At 33.3% G+C, this 19,806-nt stretch overlaps 1 protein-coding gene across 2 annotated transcripts in view; it reads left to right on the forward strand.

Annotated features, from left to right (window-relative positions):
• The first annotated feature begins 7,437 nt into the window (after nt 1-7,437).
• The window catches only part of LOC109806464 (protein ZINC INDUCED FACILITATOR-LIKE 1), a 33,307-nt gene continuing 20,938 nt past the window's right edge, over nt 7,438-19,806 (forward strand). Inside the window, exons 1-8 of one of the 2 annotated variants that reach the window (XM_083065016.1) lie at nt 7,438-7,889; nt 7,973-8,013; nt 9,137-9,197; nt 9,277-9,379; nt 9,478-9,580; nt 18,217-18,270; nt 18,356-18,418; nt 18,604-18,653. In XM_083065016.1, the coding sequence (XP_082921142.1) occupies nt 7,739-7,889; nt 7,973-8,013; nt 9,137-9,197; nt 9,277-9,379; nt 9,478-9,580; nt 18,217-18,270; nt 18,356-18,418; nt 18,604-18,653 (626 nt within the window). In that variant the 5' untranslated portion in view covers nt 7,438-7,738. The remainder of the gene's footprint in view (nt 7,890-7,972; nt 8,014-9,136; nt 9,198-9,276; nt 9,380-9,477; nt 9,581-18,216; nt 18,271-18,355; nt 18,419-18,603; nt 18,654-19,806) is intronic. The other variant, XM_020368882.3, reaches the window with a different exon arrangement.

Consider the following 19,806-nt stretch of genomic DNA (forward strand, 5'->3'; position numbering starts at 1 on the left):
AGAGAAATGAAAATTTTAAAAATGGCTAAAATTCTATATAATATCTTTTCTATATAATACATGATAAGCTGATTTAGTATTTTTAAATTTTATTTTAGTCTATGTTAAAATAATATTGATAAATAGGAATTATACGTCGCAAATACAGATTAATTTTTGATTACCAGTTTTAAAATATGATGTAGACCATATTCTTGATAGTCATAAATCGTATAATTTTTAACTAGATTTTATGAGATATTATTTTTGTTCCTTTATAATAGTCGTTTTAGATTATTTCAAATAATAAATAATTTGATTTATAAAAATGAATTTAATATTTTTTCTTACTTTGTTTGTCCTTTACTGTTTTGTGGCTATGCTAGATCCACACAATTTTCTTTTCACTTATATCTATAAGATGTTATAGAAGGACCTACTCACATTGTTACTATTTACGATAACAATCATAATTTGTCTTGTTGTTTGATTTATTTCTCTTTTTATAGTTTTCTCTATAATAATGAATGAAATAATTTTTATAATAACAATAATATTGGAAGAGATTTTATATTACAAAAATTGAGAAGTATACAAATTTTCTTTATTTTTTTTAGAATAATTTTGATATTTTTTATTATACCATCTTTCATTTTTATATTATAATAATGTATATTAATTAATTAAAAAATATGAAAGATGTAAAAAAATGAATTTAATTTTATCTTATTTAATTGATTAAAAAAAAGAAAAAAGAAAAAACATAACTATCAAATAACGTAAGCGCTTAAAAATAAAATTAACTATAATAAATAAATAAAATATAAAATATAAACACAATAATTAAAAGAAAAATACTAGTCAAGATACAAGATAAATTAAAACAAATATCTTACTACCTAAAAAAAATTAATAATATAAATTAATTCACTAATTCTTTTTCATTCATATTAACACTTTCTCTTTCCTTTTTTTTTTCTTCTAATGAGAAAGGAAACAAAATAATGGCGTATTTTTTTTCTTCCATTTATATTCACACTTCCTCTTACATTTTTTTCTTCTTCTAATATATAATATAAGGAAATAAATTATGGTGAGACTCGTCAAAACTATTTCTCCTTCGATCCTTGATAATGTGCTAACCAAACCAAAAAAACAAAAATATTTTTTTCTTTCCTTTTTTGTTTTTTTCATTTTACTTTCATTGGAATTGAACATAGCATAAGTATTAACAGAAAATATTAATTTTGAATTATAATATGATAAAATTAATTTTTATAAAAATAAAAACAAAATTATATTTATTTTAATATATGTTTAATTTGTATACTGTATTTAATATAAGAGAATAAAAGGAAACAAACAAAATGAAAATGAGAATGTGAGTAGCTCTATTTACTATTTTTAGAGGGAAAAAATACTTACTTACCTTCTCTCATATTCAATACTATTGGATTTAATATGTATATCAATTGTGAGTAACTCTTTTAAAGTAGATCCATGATAATTTTGATATTATCTTAGAATGTGGATTATAAGTCTAACTTAATTTACAAAATTAACTTATAAGAAAAATTATTTTTTACTTATATATTATTAATTTCCTTAATACTAGTCAATGTGGGACTTGGAGACGATTTCTTAAGGATGAATTAGACTCTAATCCACTTTTTAAAAATGACATTATAGCATATCCTAGTGACTATTGGTGAGCTTATAAGATCATTCACTATTGAGTCGTTATCGTATCACTTGCAGATGTTTATTCTTACAAACTTTATACTCAAAATGTCTTGTTCTTGATGTTAGGAGATATGTTAGAAATGTTACATTGATCAAAGATGAGACCATAATAGTGTAAGTGTAGAATAATTTTCACCTTACAAGTTAATTTTATAAAATTGAATTAAACTTAAACTCGCATTTTAAAGTGGTATCAAAGATATGTTATAGATTTACTCTAAGAGGGCTACTCATCGATAATACATGCATCAAGTATAATAGTATTGGATGTGAAGAGATGTATTGAGAAAAATCTACATCTCATCTATCTTAAATTATTAAAAAGAGTTATCTATCATTTATCAACACACCAAATTCAATATGCTAGATGTGAGAGAATGTACTTAAAAAAAATACAAATCCTATATTAATTAAAAATATGATAAATAAATAATTTATAAATAAAAAACAATTGTCGTCATATGAATAACTTTGCAAGAGTTAATTTGACCCATATTCCAATCTGTGCAATTTTATTTTGTTTTTTAGATATGCCCTTTGCGATTTTATATAGTATTGAGAAAAATTTAAGTCCTACATCGACTAGAGATTAGGTAATTAAATAGTATATAAATGGAAGGAAACCTTCACCTTATAACCCAATTTTGTAGGGTTGAGTTAAACTTAAATTCATTATTCTCAGATGATATCAGAGTTATCTAGATCAACTCTAAATGGGTCACCTACCATTGATACATGCACCATGGGCATGAGGGAGTGTATTGAGAAAAAAATTCAAGTCTCGCCAATCTTAGATCATTAAAAAGGGCCACCAACCATTTATCCGCGTACCAAGCCCAATAGTATTGGACATGAGGGGTTGTATTGGGAAAAACCTAAGTCTCACATCGTTTAGAAATTAGGAAATTAAATAGTATATAAGTGGAAGACAACCCTCATTTTATAAGTCGATTTTGTAGGGTTGAATTATATTCAAATCAATTATTCTAAAATGGTATCAGAGCCATCCTAGATCCTTAAAAAGGAATGCCTATCTTAGATCATTAAAAAAGGAGCCACCCATCATTTATCCACGTACCAAGCCCAATAGTGCTGGACATGAGGGAGTGTATTGGGAAAAACTCAAGTCCCATATTGACTAGAGATTAAAAGATTAAATAGTATATAATTGAAAGACAACCCTCAACTTACAAGCCGATTTTGAAGAGTTGAATTAAACTCAAATCCACTATTTTCATTTTATTCTAAAATTGAAAAGAGTAAATTTGAATTATTCTTAAATATAATTTTATTAATAAATTAATTTTACTATTTATTTTTATTTGAGGATAATTTGTTATTTATTATATATTTCTTTTTTTCTTCTACTTTTATAAAATTAAAACGAAAATTTAATTTCTTTTCTTTTCTTTTTCTTTTATCAAAAATTATAAATCATTTTACTTTGGCTTAATTGCATTTTTGATCCCTTAAGTATAACAATTATGCAATTTCGGTCCCCAAGATTTTAATTGAGTAATTTTAGTTCTTAAAAGATTGTAATTGTGTGATTTTAGTCCCTTGATTTTTAATTAAACAATTTTAGTCCCTCGATTTTTAATTAAACAATTTTAGTCCCTCAAATATCATAATTATGCAATTTTAGTCTTTTCCATTAAAAATTTAATAATTTTAAAATTTATATATATATATATATATATATATATATAATGTTTTAAAATTATACAAGTTTTTGCTTATTTAAGTTAACGTATATTATAATTTTTGTTAATGTATCAAATGATATATATTTATTATTACCAAATAAATAAATTTTATATATTATTAATATTTTAATATTACTGATAAATTAATATCAATAATATTTTTAGTATATTTATAGATAAATTAATAATTTGATAAATATAGCTTAGTATATATTAATATACTTTTACAAAAATACAAATATATAAGATAAAATATATATTTCTAATTAATATACTTATATTTTTATAAAAGTATATTAATATATAATAATTTATATTTATTAAATTATTAGTTTATCTATAAATATACTAATAATATTATTGATATTAATTTATCAATAATATTATAAAAATAATAATATATAAATTTTATTTATTTAATAATAATAAATATATATTATTTGATACAATAATAAAAATTATAATATACGTTAACTGAAATAGATAAATAATTGTATAATTTTAAAATATTGTATGTATATATATTAAAATTATTAAATTTTTAATGGGAAAGACTAAAATGACACAATTATGATATTCGAGAGACTAAAATTGTTTAATTGAAAATTGAAAGACCAAAATCACACAATTATAATCTTTAAAGGACTAAAATTATCTAATTAAAACTTTAAGACCAAAATTGTATAATTGTAATACTCCATAGATAAAAATGAAATTAAGGCTTTTACTTTTTACTTCTTTTACTTTCCTTTGCATACTAAGCTTTATTTATAACCGCACCTATAATGCATAGTTGTTCATATCAATTTCACGTGTTTGATTTGACAGGCGACATCGTTGTATTCATTTATTCGGAAGTGCTGTGTGCGATGACTTTAACACAACGTAAATCTCAAATTTTGTCTTTATTTGAAAGTGTTTAGTGCCGTTAAATATTAGAGTAATGCTTTTCACTCCGAAACAATGCACCGAAATTTTTTTTAATAGTTAAAAAGTTGACGTTGGTCAAAATACATATTTGATTTTTTAAAAATTTACTAATTCGGAAGATGTTTTGGGAATTATATTTTAGCATACATGGATGTCTTTTTTGAATGTTTCTATGCTTTTAAAATATGGATGTCTTGTCTTTAATGGTTTGGATTCTCCCCTGTTCAAAATAGTAGTAGTTTGGCTAATTTCGAGTAATTTGTGGGAGTTCCAAATTGTAATGTTGTTAACCGGGTGCGGTGATCTTCTATTTGGTTGGTAACATTATGGTCAATTTGGCTTGCAAGGAATGAGACAGTTTTCTCTCAAAAAATTATGAATTCTGAGGATGTGGTGGATTTAATTAAGTTAAAGATCTTGGAATTGGTTAAGGGCTAAAGATTTAGCTTTTCAATACCCTTTTGCTCTTTGGTCTAATAATGACTCATTTTCTTGCTTAAATTTCTCCTGATATGGTTCTTCCTGTCTTACTTTCTAAGTGTTGATTGTTATTTCTTATAATTGCCGTTTGAAGATCAATTTGTTGATGGTATTTTATTTCTTGTCGATACTGTCATAATCTATCGTTTAAGATGCTACTGTCATTGAGTTCACTACTTAGTTTTGAGAGTTAGTAATGTCTAGTAACAGTTGTCCAAGCACTTGATTGTATTCATTGGGTAGTTGGTATTTTTGCTAGTTTCATATATCTATGTCTAAGATTTTGAAGTTAGTTTTTTTGTATTATGGGTTAGAGTACCCCTTGTACTCCTTTTAAATATATTTTTTCTTTGCCTAAAAATAAATTATTTATAAAATTAATTATTAAAATAAATTGTTTTTGTCACATAGACAACACTACAAACAAAATGTTCCTAAGGATGAATGTAATGCTTAGAAATACAAAATGAATAGAAAACACATATTTTCCTAAACTTAAATCTGTTAAAGAGATTTTTTTTTTGGAGGTGTGACGGTCGTTTAAACCTTTAATCCTAAACCTTAAATCCTAAACCTTAAATACAAAATCTATCCCTTGGGTGCTTTACGTTTAATTTGAAATTGAACACAAAATGATTAAGGGTAAGCACTCTGTCTTCAAATTGACAATGAACACAAAACGTCTATCCTTAGATGTTTTGTATTTAAACAATCCGCATCTCTAGAAAAAATTCTTATATTTTAGTTTATATTTTGAAAAACTTATATACTAATAAAATATATATATATATATATATATATATATATATTAAAATTCTTTCTCCACTACTGAGTAAATAACTAAACAAGACAAAGCTACTACTGAGTAACCTCAAAAAAATGAGCCACCACCAATTTGACTCTCCACCAAATCATCCAACAAATCCTACTAATTCTGATTTGCTCCCCATACCAATGTATGATTATAACGATTCCCACCATAATAAAAATACATGGTAAGCTTATAAAATAAAAGCATCATACAAACACAACATCCATATCAAAAAGAACAACATAATAACAACATTAATTTCATCATACAACTTCAACATATCATTAATACTACTCATGTAACTTACAACTTAAAATAACTACATTTTATAAGCCAATATACTTATTGAAGGGTTTCAATCGAACTCTTGGAGTATCGTAACATGTATCCACACAATGAAATATTTAAGACAAAGAACCTCCCATTCTTTCATGTCTAGTGTGACAACAACCCATGCCTGGCTCCACTCAAGCACATGGACTTTACCTGACTCATGCTTGACATCACTACACTAGCACTCGACATAGATATTTAGACATAGATGATTCTTTCTCCTCACACCCATTGTCATTCAAACCACGTTCAATGTAATTCCAACCTAAGATGATTCTCTCTCCTTACATTTGGTACCACTAATACTGTGTTTGACATGAACAAGACTTGGTTGAAGCCACGCCCTTGCGCTATGAAGGCATGCTTGGTGCGATATTAGTTATGCACCCATGCAGAACTCAATTGTGGACTAATCCACTTGAAACTTAATAAATTTTCCACATACATTACAAAATACATTTATACAACATGCACAACACGATTCCACCATCAAAATAACATGGATCCATCAAAATCAAGAATCACCATATCCAACTAATATACAACTTCAAGAAAAACCAAACTCAATCTACTCATCAATACATCTTTCTTAAATCAAAAAATGTTATTTAAATATTTTGAATACAGAAAGTGATGTATTTTAAAATTAAAAAAATAAAATAAAATAAAATGATTTTGAAAGGCTAAAATTTTAATTTTGAAAATTTTAGAAATAAAACACTTGTGTATATACTAGTATAAAAATTATGTTAAAAATTATAACTTATTGCGTATTTCTAACAACTTCAAGAAAAACCAAACTCAATCTACTCATCAATACATCTTTCTTAAATCAAAAAATGTTATTTAAATATTTTGAATACAGAAAGTGATGTATTTTAAAATTAAAAAAATAAAATAAAATAAAATAATTTTGAAAGGCTAAAATTTTAATTTTGAAAATTTTAGAAATAAAACACGTGTGTATATACTAGTATAAAAAATACTTTTTACCTTTATATATTTTAAAGAAAAAAGGTAAGAAGATAATATGTATATGAGTAGCAGAGTACAAAGACGATAAAAAGAGAAAGAAAAAAAAGTAGTATAAGAATTATAGAGAGGTAAATGTAAAAAGAGAATTGAGTATACCAAATGATATAAGGTAATATAAGAGATATGCTTTAAAAGGTAAATGTAAAAAGAAAATTGTGTATATCAGATGGGAGATCTCCGATATAGATCAATAATATGTTATATATATATATATATATATTAAAAGTTTATTATTGATATGTATTTATATTTTTTTCTCACACTAATATCTTAAAAATTTACCTTAAATTAATCTACTTCAACAAAAAAAAAAAAAATCTAAACAAGAATTATTTTCGTCAAATATGCAAGAAAAATTCAATCTTGAGAGATATATTTATGTAGATATATATGACGCATATATGGATTTCAAAAGTACTTTAAAATACAAGAAAAAATGTAGATATTACCGAAGATCTTGAATGTTCTTCACGGAGAGAGAGAGAGAGAGAGCTCACTAGAGTACGAAACCATGTGTTTGAGCGATCCACCTCTGATTACTTTTCTCACCCTTCTAAATCTAACAAGTGTCAAATGCATTTTCTTTTGACATATTTATTATTTTACTATCTGTCCTTATTTTCATCTGCTTTTTAACTTTTCATCTGATGGACGTTGTATTAATAAGGAGGTTGGAGAGGAAGAGAGGGACACGAGAGCAATCGTATAGTTGTGTGAAAACATGGAGGAGAGCAACAACGTTGGAAATCCATTGTTGAAGAAACACTACCACGAGGGTTGCCCTGGTTGCAAGGTGGATCTAATCAAAGAGCAAAAAAAGGATGTTACCTTTAGAAATCTCTTCAACATATGGATCGTCGTGTTATGCAGCAGTACTGAGTACTCAACTTTAGTCTTCTTTTTGTTTTATTGCAAACTCAATATTTCTCATCACTCTTTCTCTTGTTCTGTGCAGCTCTACCTATAGCATCTCTCTACCCTTTCCTTTATCTCATGGTGAGTTTCAATGTTTCATAGTGATCCATCACACTGCATGATCATGCGTACCTTGATTTTCTAACGTTGTTGTTTACTGTGATTGTTTTCAATAAATAAAGTGATATGTTTCGATTTAAGTTTTATTTTTTTATATGGGTCGCTAACCAGTTTAAGAAATGAATTAAGTTAAAAATTATATACGAGACAATGTATATATATATACTTTTTTAATTTCTTATATAACCGGTGGCCTCCGTTAGCATATTCTTTTTTATATTGATAACTGATAATGCAGTTAGAGCTGCATACTGCATGTACCCCTTTTGCTTGTTCTGCAAATCATTTGAGGAATTTTCTGGGAATAGAGATCATATCAAATTTCAATTCAGGCTTGCAACTACAAGAGAAAACTACAAGGGGTTTCATCTACGAGAATTATTAATCATGAAAATTATAAATTCTGATGATGGTCTGTTTAGTTAATAATAAATATTCCAAAAATGTTTATATCATATATGGAATCAAATTTTCTTTTATTTTATTAAATAAACAGATAAAGATATCATGACATATTTAAGGTAATAAAATTTTATTTTTATTTTAAAGAATTTAATTTTTAATTCTCTTATATTAATATTTAGTAATATTTTTTTTTGAAAAATTTATGTAAAATTCATTTCTAATTCTTAATTAAAAATGTTATTTTTTAAATAGTAAACTAAACGTAAAAAAATTAACATTTCCTGCATCAAATTTCTATCCAATATAATCCTCTCAATGCTCTTATTCACACCGTGAATTGTGCATAAAGATATGTACAATTAACGGCTAATCTTCAAGCTTTTTCTTAATACATAAACATAAAGTTCCATAGACTTTCCTGAATAAATAATTATATAATATACTTTATATTTGAATAGATTATTTCGGACTCTCGGGATGCCAATGTCAATTAATGTCAATTTTTAATTGCTTTTCCGTATTCCCATTTTACTTATCATGAAATACTACTAATAATGAAATAAATTTATGATCTGGTTAAACGATTGACATTAATGAAATAAGTAATCTTCCACGTGGTATGCAATTATATGCATCTTGGGACGTTGCAACATTTGAGGCAAACACGTATACTTTTCAGGTGAGGGATTTTAATATTGCAGAATCAGAGGAAGATATTAGTGCCTATGCTGGTTATGTGGGTAAGATTATTTTTAGTGTTCCTACTCTTGTAGTGTTCATAAGTATTACATATGAGTAACCACAAAAAATGTTTTGTAGGATCTGCATTCCACCTTGGTAGATGTTTCACATCTATATTGTGGGGAATGATAGCTGATCGCTATGGTAGAAAACCTGTTGTGTTTGTAGGGATCATCTCTACGTAAGTAGTATTTAGTATACATGTCAGTGAAGTAGATGCTATTTTAACACTATATTATATGTTTTACCATAACAACAATCATGCTCATTTGATTTCAGCATCATTTTCAACGCACTATTTGGCCTTAGCTCTAGTTACGTGATGGCTTTCACTACAAGATTTATTCTTGGAACTTTAAATGGTTTGATTGGTCCAATGAAGGTAAGTACCCACCATCATCACTCTATATCTATATCCACAGATTCTTATCTAATACCAACCTTTTTCACTTCCCTTTTTTTTTTTTTTTTTTAAAACAATTTTTTATTTTTTTTAAAATTTTTAAAATTTTAATAAGATCTTGTAACGACCCGGCTGGTCACTACACACTGTATAGCACACTAAAACACCAGACAGATAGAACAAGTATATAAATATAGGATCTAGAATATATAAATATACAAGATTCCAGTCTGACTAGAGTTAAAGTGTACCAAGGAAAATTACAACCAAATGCTACTATCCCAAGTAGCTACAAGCAAAATATCCACACAAGCAAATTAACTCCAAAGTCCGCCGGAGACTCATCCCAAGAAGCCCACCTATTCCTGCTCTGCTCCCATACATAGTATGATCATCGCAGTTCCAACCACATGGAAAACATGCAAGGGTAAGCTAGTATTCTTTTATAATCAATCAAAACATACTAGTAAAGGATTAGCAATGTAAATAAATTCATCGTTATAATTATCAACACATCTGCACAGCTTATATTGCTCAACAACATCAGCACCGTAATGCAGTTATATCAACACTGCTTAGTAGCAGCAATAGCACCACTCTAGTGGCTATAACAACACCGACTTAGCGGCAACAACAGCACCACTCTAGTGGCTAATAACAACACCGACTTAGCGGCAACAACAGCACCACAATAGTGGCTAATAACAACACCGACTTAGCGGCAACAACAGCACCACAATAGTGGCTAATAACAACACCGACTTAGCGGCAACAACAGCACCACAATAGTGGCTAATAACAACACCGACTTAGCGGCAACAACAGCACCACAATAGTGGCTAATAACAACACCGACTTAGCGGCAACAACAGCACCACAATAGTGGCTAACAGCACCGACATAGCGGCTATAACAGCAGCAACAACACCACCTCAAGTGGGTATAATCAGCATACAGTTCAGCATTATATAGTACAGCAAATCAGCATACAACACAGCTAAGTAGTATTCAACACAACTTACTACTCATAACTCAGTTCAACATCTTTATAGTACAATACTGTTAAAAATCAACATATAATTCAGCTCGACTCAACAACAAAATTTGACACAGTTCAAAACTATTCATTTATTATTAATCATCAAATAATTTCAAAAAAAACTAACTTCCCTTACTTGGATAATCCTGAACCAAAACTCGGGCAGAACCTCCTCCTCTTTCTCCTCTTTTCTTTATTCTGACAGAACCACCTCTACCGGATTCCTCTTCCTCTTTCTCCTCCTTTCCTTTCCTCCCTCTTTCTCTAAGGATTTTCTCTTCCCAAGGTATGATTTTTCATAACTCCCCAAGCCCCTATTTATAGCAATTCTGGCTCACCTACCCGGTACGGCCGTTCCAAAAATCGGAACGCCCGTTCTGGGCTCGAAAAATCTACGCAAATTTTTGAACTGGAACGGCCCGTTCCAAAACCGGAACGGCCCGTTCCCAATTCCAGCAGAACGGCCCGTACTCCTTTTGAAACGGCCTGTTCTCCCTTTAGAACGGCCCGTTTCACAATCAGAACGGCCCGTTCTCCTTGTCGGAACGGCCGTTCTGAGCCCGTTCTCACTCAAGATTTTTAGTTAAATTTTAAAGCTTGGAACGGCCCGTTTTGCTTTTGGAACGGCCCGTTCCAAGTTACCAAAACACCCTTCAAACTTTTAAAAATTGCGAAAATGCCATTTTTAATAATAATAATAATAATAATAATAATAAAAATAAGGTATTACAATTCTCCCCAACAACAAAAATTTTCGTCCTCGAAAATTCACTTACTTAGAAGAGATATGGGTACTGTTCACTGAACTGACTTTCTACTTCCCAAGTTGCCTCACCCGTAGTTGCATCCCAAAGAACTTTCACCAATTTTATGGACTTGCCACGAAGCTCCTTCAACTTATGATCAATTATAGCTACCGGTTTCTTTTCATAAGTCAGATTCTCCTTCACTTGCACCTCATCCATCTCCACCACATGACTCGGGTCATGAACATACTTCCTCAGCTGGGACACATGAAATACATCGTGTAGGTTTGAAAGAGACGGTGGCAAAGCCAACCGATAAGCAACCGGACCCACACGCTGTATTATCTGATAGGGACCCACGAATCTTGGTGTTAACTTCCGAGTCTTCAGCGCTCTACCCACACCAGAAGTCGGAGTCACCTTCAGAAACACATGTTCCCCCTCAGCAAACTCTAAAGGCTTACGCCTTTTGTCAGCATATGATTTCTGCCTACTCTGGGCAGTCCTCATTTTCTCCTGAATCATCTTCACCTTTTCAGTAGTCTGTAGGATCAACTCCGGTCCCACAACCACTGACTCACCATCCTGATACCAGCACAGAGGAGTCCTACATCTCCTGCCATATAAGGCTTCAAACGGCGCCATCCCAATACTAGCATGGAAACTGTTGTTGTAAGTAAACTCCACAAGCGGTAATACTTCCTCCCAACTACCCAAGTGATCTAACATACAAGCCCTCAGCAGATCCTCCAAGGACTGGATTGTCCTCTCTGACTGACCATCCGTCTGTGGATGATAAGCAGAACTCAGCTTCAGCTTTGTGCCTAAAGCTCGGTGTAGACTCTGCCAGAATCTGGAATGTGAACCTCGGATCTCGGTCGAAAATAATACTGGAAGGCACCCCGTGCAACCGAATTATCTCCCTTATATACAACTGCGTCAGCTTCTCTAAGGACCACTTGATGTTGACAGGCAAGAAATGCGCACACTTGGTCAACCGATCAACAATCACCCAGATAGCATCATTATTTCTAGATGACCTAGGCAATCTCACGATGAAATCCATAGTAATGCTATCCCATTTCCATTCGGGAGTCTCAATCTGTTGCATTAACCCACTAGGCTTTTGATGTTCAACCTTTGCCTTCTGACAGGTTAAACAGGCCGCCACATACTCAGCTATCTCTCTCTTCATACCAGACCACCAGAAAGTCTTCTTGAGGTCTTGGTACATCTTAGTCATACCTGGATGTATGCTAAGTTTGCTCTTGTGACCTTCCTCTAGCACAGCTCTCCTTAGCTCAGCATCCTGAGGTAGGCAAATCCTGTCTCTGAACCTTAAGATCCCATCCTCTCCCAGTTCAAAGCCTACAGCTTTATCGGTACCCAACATCCCAAGAAGCTTCACCAGTTCGGTGTCTTGCAACTGCTTAAGTCCAACTTGCCTCAAGAACTCATTAGTTATGGTAATTGCCCCACAACTAATGTGATCCTGAGCTAACTCCACACAGAGATTCAAATCTCTGAACTTCTCAATCAACTCCAGCTCTCTAATCATCATACTTGTCATGTGGATGGATTTCCTACTCAGCGCATCTGCCACCACATTGGCCTTGCCTGGATGATACATCAACTGAAAATCAAAATCCTTCAGAAACTCCATCCACCGCCTCTGTCTCATGTTCAGCTCCTTCTGATCAAACAGATACTTCAGACTTTTGTGATCACTGAAGACACTGAATCGAGCTCCATACAAGTAATGCCTCCAAGTCTTTAAGGCAAACACCACAGCTGCTAACTCCAGATCATGAGTGGGATAGTTCCTCTCATGAGTCTTCAGTTGCCTTGAAGCATACGCCACCACTTTCCCGTTTTGCATCAACACACACCCCAGACCCTGATGAGAAGCATCACAGTACACATCAAAAGGCTCACCAGAATTCGGTAACACCAACACAGGAGAAGTAGTCAACCTTCTCTTCAACTCCTCAAAGCTCCGTTCACAGGCATCTGTCCAAATAAACGGCTGCTCCTTCCTCGTCAACTGGGTCAGAGGCGCTACTATCCTAGAGAATCCTTCAATGAACCTCCGATAGTAACCCGCTAAGCCCACAAAGCTCCGTATATCCGTGACAGTCCTCGGGCGTTCCCACTGCAATACCGACTCCACCTTAGCCGGATCAACAGCAATCCCCTTAGCTGAAATCACGTGGCCCAAGAACTTCACCTCATCCAACCAGAACTCACATTTTGAAAGCTTAGCATACAATTGCTTCGTTTTCAAAATCTCCAACACTGTCCTCAAGTGCTCTCCATGTTCCTCCGGGGTCCTTGAATAAACTAAGATATCATCAATAAACACTACCACGAATTTATCCAAGAACGGCCGGAAGATCCTGTTCATGTAGTCCATGAACACAGCGGGGGCGTTGGTCACACCGAACGGCATCACAACATATTCATAGTGACCATACCTAGTCCTGAAAGCAGTCTTCGGTATGTCACCCTCCTTCACCCTAATCTGGTGATATCCTGACCTCAAGTCAATCTTAGAAAATACCGTCGCGCCCCTCAATTGATCCATTAAGTCATCTATCCGGGGAAGTGGATATTTGTTCTTAATGGTCAATTTGTTCAGCTGCCTGTAATCAACACATAGTCGACTACCCCCATCCTTCTTCTTTACCAACAACACAGGAGCACCCCACGGCGAAACACTCGGTCGCACCAACTGCTTTTCCAATAAGTCCTCCAACTGATCTTTCAGCTCAGCCAGCTCAGCAGGAGCCATCCTATAGGGAGCTACTGACACTGGTCCCGCACTTGGAACCAGGTCAATGCTGAACTCCATTTCCCTAACAGGAGGCAACCCAGGCACCTCGTCAGGGAACACCTCGGTATACTCCTTCACCACATCGATACCAGCTAAGATCCTCTCGGTCTCCACACTCGTGGTAGCAAGCAGAAGACAGCACTCTGCCCCATCCCTCAGCAAGGACTCAGCTTGAACAGCTGAGATCAACAGCTCATCCTCCTCTTGAGGGAAGATTAACCGCCTATTGGCACAGTCTATAAGGATGCGATTGGCAGACAACCAATCCATCCCTAAGATTATGTCAATATCCACCAAAGGTAAACAAATCAAGTTCACCTTGTACTTCTTCTCATACACCACAATTGGACAACCCACGCACAATTCAGAAGCAATCACAGAAGTAGAAGCGGGCGTCGACACAAGTAGTCTCAACCCCAACTCACACACAGGCACACCCAACAAAGCAGCACATGCATATGATATAAATGAATGCGTAGCACCAGAGTCAAATAGAATCATCACATCCTTACCAGCGGCCTTGCCCTTCCCCTTCACAAGATCAGAAGAAGTCGAAGCCTCAGCACCCGTCAAAGTAAATACCCTACCAGCAGTAGTAGGTCTGTCACCCCTCTGTGTATCAGCTCTCTGTGCACCACTCCTCTGAGTATCAGCCCTCTGTACATTACTCCTCTGAGTGCTCCTCTCTGGTCTATCCCCCGTAGGACAATTTGCCGATTCGTGGCCCATCTGATGACATCTGAAGCAACGGTTCTCCGTGTGCGGACAGTCCCTGATAAAGTGGGGCCCAGCACACCTGAAACATCTCAGAGTGGCACCTCCACTCTGTCTATCTCCACTAGCAGCACTGAAAGATTGCCTATAAACAGAACCCCCTCGCTGTGGTTGGGGCCTGTCATATGGTTTCCTCTGACTCTCACCCTTCTTGGACCCATATGGTCCTCCAATAGTCCTTACAGTACGGTTGCCACCTTCCAACTGCTCAACCACCTTCGCCTTCTCCACTAAGGCTGGGAACTCCGTGATGGCCATAGGCACCACCATCCTCTTCAGCTCATATCCCAATCCATCTGCAAATTTCCTGCATTTCCAAGCCTCAGGCATAACCTGCGAATAAAAACGGGCCAGGTGCTCAAATTTTATCGCATACTCAGAAACTGTCATCCCACCCTGATGCAGTCGCATAAATTCAACCTCCTTGGCGTGCCTTACACTGTCAGGAAAGTATTTCTCCATGAACACTGTCCTGAAACACTCCCAGTCAACGGTAACTCCTCTAGCAACAAGCATCTGATAGGTGCCTCTCCACCAATGCTCAGCCTCTCCCACAAGCATGTACACAGCATATGCTAACCTCCTCTCTGGAGGACATCCCAGTACGGTAAAGATCTTCTCTAATTCACGGATCCAGCGGTCAGCTACCTCTGAATCCCCATCTCCAGTAAACTGCGGAGGGTTACACTTTCGGAACTCAGCAAGATCTCGGCTCTCCTGTGACCCTGCAGGTCTTGCTGCACTAACTGCAGCTCTCTCAACCTCCATCCTAGCAAAATAGGTATTTTGTTGTTGCATAGCCATGGCCAACATCTCGAGGGCACGGGCTATCTGCTCATTTGTCCTAGTCATCTTCTACAAAGATAACAACTTCTTTAGTAAACAGTAACTAAGCCACACAAGCACAACAAATCACCACAACAATTAACACAACAATCAACACAACAAGACAACACAACACAGAGTTTAGCACAACAAAAGCCTAAAGGAACCACCCCCAAAGAGTGTCCATTAGACTCGAACTGCTCTGATACCATTAAGTGTAACGACCCGGCTGGTCACTACACACTGTATAGCACACTAAAACACCAGACAGATAGAACAAGTATATAAATATAGGATCTAGAATATATAAATATACAAGATTCCAGTCTGACTAGAGTTAAAGTGTACCAAGGAAAATTACAACCAAATGCTACTATCCCAAGTAGCTACAAGCAAAATATCCACACAAGCAAATTAACTCCAAAGTCCGCCGGAGACTCATCCCAAGAAGCCCACCTATTCCTGCTCTGCTCCCATACATAGTATGATCATCGCAGTTCCAACCACATGGAAAACATGCAAGGGTAAGCTAGTATTCTTTTATAATCAATCAAAACATACTAGTAAAGGATTAGCAATGTAAATAAATTCATCGTTATAATTATCAACACATCTGCACAGCTTATATTGCTCAACAACATCAGCACCGTAATGCAGTTATATCAACACTGCTTAGTAGCAGCAATAGCACCACTCTAGTGGCTATAACAACACCGACTTAGCGGCAACAACAGCACCACTCTAGTGGCTAATAACAACACCGACTTAGCGGCAACAACAGCACCACAATAGTGGCTAATAACAACACCGACTTAGCGGCAACAACAGCACCACAATAGTGGCTAATAACAACACCGACTTAGCGGCAACAACAGCACCACAATAGTGGCTAATAACAACACCGACTTAGCGGCAACAACAGCACCACAATAGTGGCTAATAACAACACCGACTTAGCGGCAACAACAGCACCACAATAGTGGCTAACAGCACCGACATAGCGGCTATAACAGCAGCAACAACACCACCTCAAGTGGGTATAATCAGCATACAGTTCAGCATTATATAGTACAGCAAATCAGCATACAACACAGCTAAGTAGTATTCAACACAACTTACTACTCATAACTCAGTTCAACATCTTTATAGTACAATACTGTTAAAAATCAACATATAATTCAGCTCGACTCAACAACAAAATTTGACACAGTTCAAAACTATTCATTTATTATTAATCATCAAATAATTTCAAAAAAAACTAACTTCCCTTACTTGGATAATCCTGAACCAAAACTCGGGCAGAACCTCCTCCTCTTTCTCCTCTTTTCTTTATTCTGACAGAACCACCTCTACCGGATTCCTCTTCCTCTTTCTCCTCCTTTCCTTTCCTCCCTCTTTCTCTAAGGATTTTCTCTTCCCAAGGTATGATTTTTCATAACTCCCCAAGCCCCTATTTATAGCAATTCTGGCTCACCTACCCGGTACGGCCGTTCCAAAAATCGGAACGCCCGTTCTGGGCTCGAAAAATCTACGCAAATTTTTGAACTGGAACGGCCCGTTCCAAAACCGGAACGGCCCGTTCCCAATTCCAGCAGAACGGCCCGTACTCCTTTTGAAACGGCCTGTTCTCCCTTTAGAACGGCCCGTTTCACAATCAGAACGGCCCGTTCTCCTTGTCGGAACGGCCGTTCTGAGCCCGTTCTCACTCAAGATTTTTAGTTAAATTTTAAAGCTTGGAACGGCCCGTTTTGCTTTTGGAACGGCCCGTTCCAAGTTACCAAAACACCCTTCAAACTTTTAAAAATTGCGAAAATGCCATTTTTAATAATAATAATAATAATAATAATAATAAAAATAAGGTATTACAGATCTTATTTTAATTGTAAGCTGCATTATTTATATATTCTTAAATATTGTTATTTAATAAACAATTTTTTAATAAAAGATAATAAATGTTTGAAGTTGGATAAGAATTCTCTCTTAGGATCCGAGAAGATAAATATATGCATAAATATTTATCTCTTTCAAATATTGATTGATTAAGTGAAAAAAAGATTAATTTTGAAAAAATAATTTATATTATTGAGAAATTTAATGAACTTAGCTAAATTAACTAATTTTTTTTAAATGATGTAATTTAAGAAAAAATTTAAAATAAACTTATTCAATCACAAACTAAAATTAACACATGCATAAATTAAAAATAAGATTTTAAAACATTTAATAAAAAAACTTATATAAATAAGTTTATATATTATGAGAATTTTTCTTTTCACTGATAAGTATTTGTAGAAAAATTTATCTAAACATACTCGTTCAAAATAATCTCTAATTTGTTTACTCAGATATCCATTGGTTTGTATGTTTGTATGTCATAATTTTCTTTATTAATTAACAGGCATATTCTGCTGAAATATTTCGAGAAGAATACCAAGCTCTAGGACTCTCAAGTGTAAACATCACTAACCATCTCTACTTTCTTTAAAGCACATATATACATGTTCATCAGAATAATTCATAGAGTAATATGATTTCAGGTCTCTGCTGCCTGGGGAGTAGGTTTAGTCTTTGGCCCAGCATTGGGAGGATACTTGGCCCAGGTAATTGTTACTTCACAGCATGATGATGCATTTCAGAAAACCCATGAATTTTCAGAAATGTCTTACGAGATGGCATTCCATTTATGTCCCCCCAAAAAATTTAGATATACGAAATTAGAAATATAAAAGGATTTTTAAACATTTCCTCTTGTTTCTCTAATATTTTATGAATATTTGTTTTGCAGCCAGCTGAGAAATACCCAAATTTATTTCCAAAGGATTCCTTCTGGGATAAGTAAGTATATTTTTGTGATATATATATATATATATATATATATATATATATATATATATATATATATATATATATGACAATTTTATTTATTTACATTACTTAATAACTTTTTATAAAATATGAATAATAAATGATTAATTAGTTTTTAATCATTTGTAGTTCATATAGTTTTAAATATGTCTTTTTAGTTATTATACTTAGAATTTTATAATCTTTTTAGTTTCTATTATTTTTTTTTTGTTAACATTATTTGTTTTGTGTTAATATGGTAAATGATAAATGGTGATTGTTTTGTTTTATGTTTTTAATTTTGTGAGAATAAAAAAATGGTGTCTCAACAATGAATATTGCATATATGAGGGTACTAAAGAGGTATGAAGTATTGAAAAATCTAACTTAAAACAACTTAAACAAAATAAATTTGACATTAGATATATAAAATTGAGTTAATATTTTTGTCACGTTAAAACAAAGGTGACAAAGTTAAAAAAAAACACAAATGCTTAAAAAGATTTAAAAATTGCAAGTGTAGGAACTAAAAACCGTATCTTAAATTATAGGACCTAAAAAAGATTGAGAAAGATAATTTTTAGTCTATTTTAAATTATAGAGACTAAAAAATAAAGTAATGAAACTATATGATTAAAAATATTTTAAATATAAATTTTATAATAACAAGATAAATGATATAATATTATTGTGTATTAAAAACAAGAGAAAAACATGGTACAAAAAGAACCTTTATGCTCAATGCGATTGAGGCTGAGAGCTTCTGGAAGGATCATGCTTGACGTGACCCTTCTTACACCTTACAAAATCACAATAGACAGACCTTGGAACTCCCACGCCTAACATGACCATGATACACTCCATATCAATGAATTTGCAAGCATTTTGTGGTCTTTGCACCTAGCGATCCCAAGTGGCACTCGATGCAGTATCAATAATTCCCACTCTACATAATTACGATTCATTTATATGCTAAATCCTATAATTTACACGAACCCATGATAAGAATTGATATCTACAATCTAATTAATGTGTTCTACTCTAAGGGTTTCCTAATAATTGTTTCTCTAATAATTTGCATTTTATTTTAATCCTTAGGGTTCTTTTTTTTAAGCAATCCTTAGGGTTCTCTTGGAAACCCACA

Source organism: Cajanus cajan, chromosome 10 (genome assembly GCF_000230855.2).
Source record: "Cajanus cajan strain Asha chromosome 10, NIPB_CcT2T_4, whole genome shotgun sequence".
Classification (NCBI taxonomy): Eukaryota; Viridiplantae; Streptophyta; class Magnoliopsida; order Fabales; family Fabaceae; genus Cajanus; species Cajanus cajan.